Source organism: Myxine glutinosa, chromosome 11, assembly GCF_964187855.1.
Source record: "Myxine glutinosa chromosome 11, kmMyxGlut1.1, whole genome shotgun sequence".
NCBI classification, from domain to species: domain Eukaryota; kingdom Metazoa; phylum Chordata; class Myxini; order Myxiniformes; family Myxinidae; genus Myxine; species Myxine glutinosa.
In genome coordinates this window covers 130,331,269-130,342,706 of record NC_136271.1, presented here as the reverse complement: position 1 = coordinate 130,342,706, position 11,438 = coordinate 130,331,269, and the positions used below count along the sequence as shown (strand labels likewise).

Genomic DNA, 11,438 nt, shown 5'->3' with positions numbered 1-11,438 from the left:
GTGGGGGGAAGATGCTCTCGTGTTCAGGCTGTTGGTGTGTGGGGGGCAGATGCTCTCGTGTTCAGGCTGTTGGTGCGTGGGGGGAAGATGCTCTCGTGTTCAGGCTGTTGGTGTGTGGGGGGCAGATGCTCTCGTGTTCAGGCTGTTGGTGCGTGGGGGGAAGATGCTCTCGTGTTCAGGCTGTTGGTGCGTGGGGGGAAGATGCCCTCGTGTTCAGGCTGTTGGTGCGTGGGGGGAAGATGCTCTCGTGTTCAGGCTGTTGGTCCGTGGGGGGAAGATGCCCTCGTGTTCAGGCTGTTGGTGCGTGGGGGGAAGATGCTCTCGTGTTCAGGCTGTTGGTGCGTGGGGGGAAGATGCTCTCGTGTTCAGGCTGTTGGTGCGTGGGGGGAAGATGCTCTCGTGTTCAGGCTGTTGGTGCGTGGGGGGAAGATGCCCTCGTGTTCAGGCTGTTGGTGCGTGGGGGAAGACCCTCTCGTGTTCAGGCCTTTGGTGCTTCTATGGACTATGGTTGGTAGCGAGTGCCATGAATACAAGACAGTATCCCACACAATCTCTTTGGCTTCGATTTTTGGATTTCAGATCACGTGGGCTCCCAGGGGAAGTTGGTGGGGTTACCCCTTGAACTTCGGATCCATACTGGTATGGTATACAACATACTGTCATACTCGTCCGTTATTTGCCAACCGATTGCTCTGAAACCCGATACAGCCCTTCTACTTATATCAGCAAAATGTATCTGCGGGCTCGGAACGATCATTTTAAAACGTCCAATACACACACAACTCGCTCGCTAAAATGCACAGTTGGACAAAGTCGCTTCTTTTGGGTGTCCAAAAATGGCGGCGCGTTGGCTTCAACATTCAGCCGTGACAGCCAATCCAGTTAGTATCGAGATCAGCTGGGTGGGGCTGGATTAACTCACGTCACACTTTGCAGCCAATAAATCCATACCAAGAAAACAGTTAGAACATCCCAATTGCTTTTTGTACACCGCTCCTTTCCTATGCCATCTCCAGGCATTGCAAATCGTCATTGACGGGCACCAAAGGGGGCTCGGCAGTGACGCACGCTGAAAGAGAGTACTCAGTTTTCACTCTGGTTTCTTTCTTGTTTGTTTGTTTTCTTGTTTGTTTGTCCGGGCGATATCTCAGCCATCCTTTGAGCTAGGAAGCTGAAATTTCGGCACAGTAGTGAGCAAGTCCTTTGTCAAATACGGTATTTTTTGTTTTTTGAATAATCAATTAATTGAGGAGTTATTTAATTATTAGCGTTTAATTAAGTACTTATTTAATTAATTAAATTTCATTTCTCTTCTGACCATTATTAACTCAGGCACCTTTTGAGTTAGGAAGCTGATATTTGGACATGCCAATGACCAGGTGATTTGGCTGCAAAGGATATTTTTGATTTATTAATTAATCAATTAATCGATTAATTATTTAATTATTCGATTAATGACAAAAAAAATTTTTTTTTAAGTTACAGATTCTGATGAAATAGTGGTAGTTTATGTGTTCTCTCACCAAATTGGTTAATAATTTAATTTTTTTATGATTATTATTTATTTATTTTCATTATTAATCATTTATTTATTTTCTTTCTCATTTGGCCAATATCTCAGGCACCTTTTGAGCTGGGAAGCTAATATTTGGACATGAGTGACCAAGTGATGTGGCTATCAAGGATATTTTTTATTTATTGATTAATCATTTCATCTATTAAGTATTTATTGATTAATCGATTAATTATTTATTGAGTAATCAATTAATTATTTAATTTTTTATAAATGACTTATTTAATTAAATTTCTAAAAGATACATCTTTGGATGAAGCACTACTGGTTTAGTTATGCGATTAGCCAATTGATTATGAAAATATTTTGTGATAATCTTTTATTGATTTTAATTATACAATTAATCAATCAATTAGTGTACACCTCTCCCTCCCAATGCAGCCTCAATGAGCTGCACTGCGGCATTGCCGGGCGCCGGAGGCGCCCCGGCAATGCCGCGCTGCAGCATATTTAATTATTTGGCATGGGGCGGTGTACTTTGAATGTATGTGTACTTGTTCTTTATTTCTATTTGTCTTTCCCCTAGCTTATTTGTAAAACGCTTTTAGATTATACTGCAGTAACAAGTGGAAGCGAAAAAATACTTGACTGGATTAACAGGATTAACTGGATTAACAACAAAAGGCCTCAATTTGGTTAATAAGTTATGAGCAGTATATGGTGGGCATGGCGATGTAAGTTCCGTCGGCTGCACAGCAGTAAAATTGTTTATCACATATTTGATGTTATGAAGTAAATAATGCATTTAATACGTACTAAATGCGGACTAGTATTGGCAAAACGTCTATTCATACTTCGTATTCCACGACAATTCAAATCTTTAATTCTGTAAAAGCGAAAATAACTAAAAGGAGGAAAGTTCCTCCTGACGTCATTTTCCGCCATTTTGCTTACGGTTCAGTCGGACGTGGTGAGTAATTGGTCATCTCTTGTGGATGTTTTGGTTTCGCATTCGATTCTATAATATCCTTGTGTACAAACTGGCGAGTGTTGACCATGGACGTTGATATCTGCGTCACCTCTTCATGCATTTTTACTTTTCCCGTTTGTCTTTCGTCGTGGAATTATTTCATAAACGTAGTTTCGGTTCCTGAAACTCCTAACCTAACGAGGAGAGAGACGCTCCGTCGTTTAAACGGTGGGCAATGTAGTTGTTTGTAGGGCCAGGGGTATAATAGTTTTGGTGGTGCGGGAGGTGCGGGTAAATAATTTGGGTGTAGAACATATAGTTGGTGGAATTGGTTGGTGGTGGTGTGAGGAAACTGGGTTGGACTAGTGAGGGTGGGTAGGCCTAGTGAGGGTGGAGGGGGAGCGGGGGTAGGACGAGTGAGGGTGGAGGGGGGGGGAGGTAGGACTAGTGTAGTGAGGGTGGAGGGGGGGGGGGGAGGTAGGACTAGTGAGTGTGGAGGAGGGGGGAGGCAGGACCAGTGAGGGTGGAGGGGGGGTAGGACTAGTGAGGATGGAGGAGGGGGGTAGGACTAGTGAGAAGGAGGGGGGGGGGGAGGTAGGACTAGTGTGGGTGGAGGAGGGGGGAGGCAGGACCAGTGAGGAAGAAGGAGGAGGGGAGGACTAGTGAGGGTGGAGGAGGGGGGTAGGACTAGTGAGGATGGAGGGGGGGTAGGACTAGTGAGGGTGGGAGGGGGGGTAGGACTAGTGAGGGTGGGAGGGGGGGTATGACTAGTGAGGGTGGGAGGGGGGGTATGACTAATGAGGGTGGGAGGGGGGGTATGACTAGTGTAGTGAGGATGGAGGGGGGGGGAGGTAGGACTAGTGTGGGTGGAGGGGGGAGGACTCGTGAGGGTGGAGGGGGGGGGTAGGACTAGTGAGGGTGGGAGGGGGGGTAGGACTAGTGAGGGTGGGAGGGTGGGGGGGGGTAGGACTAGTGAGGGTGGGAGGGGGGGTAGGACTAGTGAGGGTGGGAGGGGGGTAGGACTAGTGAGGGTGGAGGAGGTGGGAGGGGGGGTAGGACTAGTGAGGGGGGGAGGGGGGGTAGGACTAGTGAGGGTGGAGGAGGTGGGGTAGGACTAGTGAGGGTGGAGGGGGGGTAGGACTAGTGAGGGTGGAGGGGGGTAGGACTAGTGAGGGTGGAGGAGGTGGGGTAGGACTAGTGAGGGGGGTAGGTAGGACTAGTGAGGGTAGAGGGGGGGGGGGTGGTAGGACTAGTGAGGGTAAAGGGGAGGTAGGATTAGTGAGGGTAGAGGGGGGGAGGTAGGATTAGTGAGGGTGGAGGGGGGGAGGTCGGACTAGTGAGGGTGGAGGGGGAGGAGGTCGGACTAGTGAGGGTGGAGGGGGGGGAGGTTGGACTAGTGAGGGTGGAGGGGGGGAGGTCGGACTAGTGAGGGTGGAGGGGGGGGTAGGACTAGTGAGGGTGGAGGGGGGTAGGACTAGGGAGGGGGGGGTAGGACTAGGGAGGGTGGGAGGGGTAGGACGGTTGGGGGTTGCAGGTGTAGGACTGGTGGGGGTTGCAGGTGTAGGACTGGTGGGGGAGGGCGTGGTACGACTGCTTGTGGGGGAGGGCGTGGTACGACTGCTGGTGGGGGAGGGCGTGGTACGACTGCTGGTGGGGGAGGGCGTGGTACGACTGCTGGTGGGGGAGGGCGTGGTACGACTGCTGGTGGGGGAGGGCGTGGTACGACTCCTGGTGGGGGAGGGCGTGGTACGACTGCTGGTGGGGGAGGGCGTGGTACGACTGCTGGTGGGGGAGGGCGTGGTACGACTGCTGGTGGGGGAGGGCGTGGTACGACTGCTGGTGGGGGAGGGCGTGGTACGACTGCTGGTGGGGGAGGGCGTGGTACGACTGCTGGTGGGGGAGGGCGTGGTACGACTGCTGGTGGGGGAGGGCGTGGTACCGACTGCTGGTGGGGGAGGGCGTGGTACCGACTGCTGGTGGGGGAGGGCGTGGTACCGACTGCTGGTGGGGGAGGGCGTGGTACCGACTGCTGGTGGGGGAGGGCGTGGTACCGACTGCTGGTGGGGGAGGGCGTGGTACCGACTGCTGGTGGGGGAGGGCGTGGTACGACTGCTGGTGGGGGTGGTGGTTGTATATATACTTGCTTGCAGGATGAGGTGGGTGGGGAGTGTAACTGGTGGTGGACGAGGGTACAATTTTTGGACTTGTATTTTTTAAAAATCTGCTTTTGAGCAGTTAAAGGGTGTTGTAAGTAACATGTGTTTGCTGTTTTCTCTGTGTGATGTGTTTGGTCCATCTGTCTTTGTTTCCACTTAGGAATACAATGGCGACCAGGAAGAAGGTTCTTCTCAAAGTAATCATCTTGGGTGATTCTGGGTGAGTTGTTTGCTTTTAATGGCAGAAAGTTTTGTCCCTGCTGGTGTCCCTGCTGGCACAGTGAGATTCCATTGCTCGTGTACTGGTAAGTATTTCACGAAAACAAATTTCAGAATGGACCATCGCTGTGGTTTTATGGTCGCTCAATAGTGGATCTTGCTGTGGTTTGTGGATCTCGCTGTGGTTTGTGGGTCTCGCTGTGGTTTGTGGGTCTCGCTGTGGTTTGTGGGTCTCGCTGTGGTTTGTGGGTCTCGCTGTGGTTTGTGGGTCTCGCTGTGGTTTGTGGGTCTCGCTGTGGTTTGTGGGTCTCGCTGTGGTTTGTGGGTCTCGCTGTGGTTTGTGGGTCTCGCTGTGGTTTGTGGGTCTCGCTGTGGTTTGTGGGTCTCGCTGTGGTTTGTGGGTCTCGCTGTGGTTTGTGGGTCTCGCTGTGGTTCGAAGGTCGCTCAATTTTATATATTCAGCTAACAACTAACAACCCGATTTTATAGCGCACATATTTGTCCAAACAACATGATCACTATACCTCGACTTGAGGGCATTTCAATAACTGAATATATATTCCCATATGCTGGTCGTGGTATAGTGATCTATGGACTCATTATTGTTGGCCTACGGATGGACTCTATAAAGAAGCAGTGAACCAATGCAGCAATTTTTGGCAAACAGGATGACTAATGGGTCTGTCACTTTGGTGACAGGTAGGCTCTGCTCGTGTTCTATTCTAGTAATATAGATAGCTACTTGAGGACTAGCTGTGAGCCAAGCTCACATGGGCCTGGCTTGGGCCTGGCTCCAAATCAACATGTAACTCTTGCCCGTGTCTTGATTGGAACAGTTAAAAGCTTGGCACACCGGCATCTTGAACACTAGAATGACTTGTGATGATTCTGATGAAACACAGACGTAAACGTAAGAGTTGTGCATTCGTGATGTCACGTGGGTCGACAGAAGTAGCTCATTTTCATAATGGGAGTGAAAATTGTCAGATTTTATTGCACGGTTATCCGGATTTTATTGTCCAAGAAAAATTATTTTTGTGCTAATGGGTCAGGGATATCATCCTCTAAAACATATCGCTTCAATCAATTTCATGATTGTGTTCCGTGAATGAACAATGTTAGAAGCAATGTGCAGTGTGCACAAGCCATCCGTTTAAAGGTAAACTTTGTGCTTTTATTCAGTGTTGGAAAGACGTCGCTGATGAACCAGTATGTGAACAAGAAGTTTAGCAATCAGTACAAGGCCACAATTGGAGCAGATTTTCTCACCAAGGAGGTTGTGGTTGACGATAGACTCGTCACACTGCAGGTATGTGATTGCGTCGCGATGTTACCTACTTTACAACCTTCAAGTGGAACCTGCTTGTGTGTAGGTTGAAGTGCAATATATTCGAGTATTTCAAATTTAGTGTGATAGTTATTCTCAATTGTCAAATCTTGGATGATCTGGTAAATGTAATTGTATTTGGTTATTTTGTCACAAGGGGCGTGTAGGTGTTGGTGTCAGTGTGTGCGTACACTTCCAACTGGCTGATGTTTTTGTGGATGTCATGTTTGTCTGATTACTCGCGATCAAGGGAGGGAGATACTTGTCGTGTACTTTTCATCGTAACCGATTTGTTAGTACTTTTCTCTCATTTACTTTGTTCTATTTATTTGTCCAACCAATGGCAGTAGTGTTGGTGTGATTTTTATGTGGTTGATAACCAATCATTTTACCCCAGCACAAAACTCGACGACTGGTCTTGATGACCTTGTTAAGGGACTTGGAGAGGAAGGCTTAAATTGAGAGGGTGAAGACGCCTTCCTGCCTGGCGTCTCGCCGTTTTAAAACTTCATGCAAATGGCTCACAGACTCACGTTCACTGGAGTTAAACCGCTTTTGCCTACCTTCCTCCTGCTGTGTGTGCTCTGCTCTCTTCACCCATGGAGCTTTGTACCACGTGTCACATTTGCGGCTCGATCTTCAGCAGTGCTTTACTCTCCGCCCGCAGAGCTTGGTACCATGTGGTGTGTGGTGAGGTCACGGCTATCTTCAGTGGGTCTTCACTCATTTTACCCGCAGACTATCAAATCTATTTTAGTGAGCAGATTACTTTCATGGGCACTGGTCATTTTTGATGCCAGAGTGGATCATATTACTTCTTGGACATGGAGTTGGATTGACCTCCAGGTGATGCACCATTTCTTGCTTCTTATTGAACTTTCATTTCTTGCTTCTTATTGACATTGGCACAAGCAGTCATCTCGTATTGGGTAGCTGTGTTCAGTGCACCATTAACAATAACCACAGACTGAGGTCATCAGATGGAAGCAGAACTTTTCCAAGCTCTGTCTGAACTACTTGGCAGTAGGAGAATCCAAACCACATCGTATCGCCCGTCACCTAATGGGTTCGTTGTTGTTGTTGTTGTTTTGTATGCAGCCTGTGGCTGCTGGTTGCATCATTCTTCTGGAAGCGCGTTTGTGCCGCTGATTGTGTCCCAGTTTACCAGTGAGCTGGTACTAAATTTGCTGCCCTCAGCAGGATAACAGGCTGATTCAACCCCCTGGCGTTGATTCAAACTCAGGATCTGAGGATCCCAAGCCAGCACACTAACCATTAAGCCAACACCAGGCTCGGAATGGGCTCATGGAACAATTTCATCGATGGTTGCAAGCGTCTCTGAAAGTCTCAGAAGGAACAAACTTTGGATACCCCAAGCTACACTTCAAAGACTCATGAAAGTGTGACATGAAGTCATTTTGGATAAATCCAGAGGATTGGGAAGAACTGGCCAGAAAACTGGGCAAGTGGTGTCATTAAATCCTTTGAGGTATCAAAGACCATGGCACCAACTAGTTGTTACAACTTGGAGAAGTGATTTCACAGAAAGGAAGTTAGTCTTCCAACTACCACATTGTGACAACTACACATGCAATTACTGCTTGAGGAAGTGCAAGTCTGATTGGATTATTCTGTCGAAGGAGGTATTGCAAACCATGAACTTCTTGCGCTGATAAACTACCATCTCCCATAGATGAAAGGATACCAAGCATAAACATACATATACACACATGGTGTCTCAATAAAAGGTACACACACTTTATATATCAAACACTGTACTATCTTGTCATTATACAGTGCCATATGATTAACAATTGACTCAGACTTGGCATTTAATATGGTGATGCGCGGTGTTACGCGCGCTGCTTGTAAGCAAGGAGGAAGCGGACAACGTGGTACGTTGTAAGAGTCTTTATTCAAGAGCTCCACTGTAACACTGGAGCATTCCGGGCTGCGCGCCCGGTGTATATCCCGCGGCCACGCCTACCCCTCGGGCGTGGCCGCCGCCCACTTGGCGCGCGGAATGATGTCATCACGCCAGTGAGCTTTCGTGTCCGCCACAATGGAATATTTTTTTTGTGGGGGTGAACTTACTTTTCAAGATGACTTAGAACCAAAAGTTCATTGGAATTATGTTGAAATTATTCTAGATTTTGTTAATGTGACCTTTAAAATAAACAAAAGCCACATTTGACATTTCGAAACAAATAAATTGATCCTTGAAAGTGATGTAAACTGATATCGAACTCAATTCACGGACAGTACTGTGTTAAACTTCTGTACGTTTTCCAGAAGTATCTCTATTTTGCACATTAGCCAAATTTTTTTTCAACAAAAGCTAAATTATGACTGGGATTACGGACAGTAAAATTACAGTTCAGTACTTCGTGTAACCCCCAAGAGCATTCAGGAGAGCACGTACACGTCGAGGCATGCTGTTCATGAGATTTGCCAAGGTTTGGACAGGAATCGCTTGCCATGCAGTGACAATAGTCTGCTGCAATTCACGCACAGAGGTTGGCTGCTGGTCCAAGTTGTCGATTTGACGCGTTAATTCTGCCCACAAGTTCTCTATCGGATTCATATCCGGGGACATGGCAGGCCACTCCATATGCTCTACACCACGGTCAGCAAGAAAGTGTTGGATCATGCGAGCACGATGAGGCTGTGCATTGTCATCTTGGAAGACAAAGTCTCCTCGAAAGGCTGCACGAGCAAATGGAAGCAATGTTTCTTCCAGAATGACCCTGTACTTGAACTGGTTCAGGTTTCAATTCAGAACAACCAGGTCAGTTTTGCCCCCTGCATGAAAAGCAGCCCAAATGGTCACCCCACCACCTCCAGCTTGGACTCTTGGCACCATACAATCTTCGTTGTGGGCTTCATGCACTTGTCTCCGCACTCGGACGCGGCCATCTTGACGATAGACCAGAAATCTAGACTCGTCACTGAAGGTCACGTGATTCCAGTGTCCTGGCTGCCATTGACGGTGCTCTCTGGCCCACTGCAATCGGTGCTGGCTGTGTTGTCTGGTCAGGCGAGGCTTTCTCTGGGGACGCCTGGCACGATAGCCTGCTTGAACCAGTCGTTGGTTGACTAGCCTTCTGGATACAGGCACATTTGTCAGTTGCTGCCATTCAGCCCTAAGCCGATTAGCTGACTTGGTACGGCCATTGCAGACTAACCGGTGCAGCTGGCGATCATCTCTTTGTGGTTCTGCGTGGACGTCCTGGCCTCGGTATTGGAGTAGGGACACCCCTCTGAGGATTTCGTTTCAGGATCTTTGACACCTGACCTTGAGTGATGCCATACTGCCGAGCAATAGCACGCTGTTTCATGCCAGAATTTCGTAAAGCCACCACTCCATGACAAACAGCATTGTCAAGTTGACGGACCATCTCCAGAGGAAGCGACAATAACTTTTGTAGACGTGCAGCAGTTGTTTTCTACTAATACAGAACGCAACAACCCATATATACCCGATTGTGAAGCCAATCGTCAAATGTACCTGTCCTTACATTTTGTCACGCCACCTGTGATATAATCCTGTTATTGACTTCTTGCTGCGAAAGACAATCAGTGACATGGTTCTTTCAACAAAGACATCACCGAAGGGTAAAAGCAACTCACCAGATTGATATACTGAGTTCAGAAAGTAAACCCAAGTTCAAGAAAGAAAAAAAAATTCCATATTAAATGCCAAGTCTGTATATCATCTGTTAGGTTTTAGTCGACTGATCATCGCCTCCTCCCTAATATTTAATTATTAAAGGTGGATTGAGGCTATGTGTCCTTGTCCATGTGCAGGATATCTCGAAAAGTTATGGACGGATTCAGTCGAGATTTGGTGGACAGGTTGGGTGTGCGATGAGGATAAATTGATTAGATTTTGGTGAAGATCTGGATGTGGAATTGGATACTGGAATTTTGAAGTGATTCTTCACCATTTAGAGATTGGGCCAAAAACTTATGTATATATATATATATATATCATGATATCTCAAGGTTTTGGACAGATTGATTCAGCCAAAACTTGCTGGACATGTGTGTATGACAATGACGAATCGATTAGATTTTGGTGAAGATCCGAAACCGGATCCAAGAATTGTTAGTATTTCTAAGTGATTCTTCATCATTGAAAGATGGAGCCAAATATGATTAAATAGCACAATATTTCAAAAAGTTGTGCATGAGTTGGTTCGGTGATAAGAACAAGGCGATTCCATTTTGGTTAAAGTTTGGATCCAGATCCAGCCAATCAGTGGGATACAAAGTGTAAAATGTTCAGCCAATGGAGGAATGTGCTCTATTTGTATGTATGTGCTGTCCAAGTGCCGTTTTAGGTTTTGTTTGTTTGCTTTAAAAAAAAAAAATTTTTTTGAAATGGTAAGTAGTTTGCTTTTTGTCTGTAAATGTTGTAGATCTGGGACACCGCAGGCCAGGAGCGCTTCCAGTCACTGGGAGTTGCATTTTACCGTGGCGCTGACTGTTGTGTGCTGGTTTTTGATGTGACCATGGCAAATACATTCCGTACGTTGGACAGCTGGAGAGATGAATTCCTCATTCAGGTGAACTACATGCACTTCTCCATGATATGCTCAACCTTCTCACCTGTAAAGGACCACATTAAGCGTTGATGAATAATTTTCAATCCCTGTGGTGATCTGTAGGCAATCCTTTAAAAAAAAAAAAAAAAAAAAAAAAAAATATATATATATATATGTTCATTGTACAAGCACCCAATCTAAACTTTAATCAGGATGCAACTAAGGTGAGAGTCAAAGTTCGATGTTGCAAGGTCGAAAAGAGGGTAGTTTGTTTGGTCTTGTCAATCCGACTGATTGAATGAGGCCAGCTTTCTCAAAAAAGGTCTTTATAATGATGCTCTAGCTCGAGGTTGATGATTAACCAACCGGTCAGTGAGGGCAGTTGAAGTCCTCACAAAGTAAAAGTAGGGATCGGTTAGAGGAGACACCTGGGTGTTTGTATCAGTGGTAGAGAGTCTAAGATGTCATCACTGCTGTTTTAGAGACTTTAATGAATGTATAAACAATAGATTGTTCTGCAAAGGCCTAGAAGAGCCAATAAGTATTCTTGGGCATGTTTGTGACCCGCTACTGGCAGGTTGCGTCGCGTGTCTGTGACCTTGTCTTTTTGCATTGCCTGCATAGGCCAGCCCGCGTGATCCTGACAACTTTCCCTTTGTTGTGCTGGGCAATAAGATTGACCTGGAGAACCGACAGGTAAGCGATT

General features: G+C 46.9%; 1 protein-coding gene across 2 annotated transcripts in view; it reads left to right on the top strand.

Annotated features, from left to right (window-relative positions):
- The first annotated feature begins 2,395 nt into the window (after positions 1 to 2,395).
- Positions 2,396 to 11,438, top strand: part of LOC137436876 (ras-related protein rab7) — a 34,636-nt gene continuing 25,593 nt past the window's right edge. Inside the window, exons 1-5 of one of the 2 annotated variants that reach the window (XM_068131077.2) lie at positions 2,396 to 2,483; positions 4,800 to 4,859; positions 6,041 to 6,167; positions 10,607 to 10,753; positions 11,357 to 11,428. In XM_068131077.2, the coding sequence (XP_067987178.1) occupies positions 4,807 to 4,859; positions 6,041 to 6,167; positions 10,607 to 10,753; positions 11,357 to 11,428 (399 nt within the window). In that variant the 5' untranslated portion in view covers positions 2,396 to 2,483; positions 4,800 to 4,806. Of the gene's footprint in view, positions 2,712 to 4,799; positions 4,860 to 6,040; positions 6,168 to 10,606; positions 10,754 to 11,356; positions 11,429 to 11,438 lie in introns of both variants that reach the window. The other variant, XM_068131078.2, reaches the window with a different exon arrangement.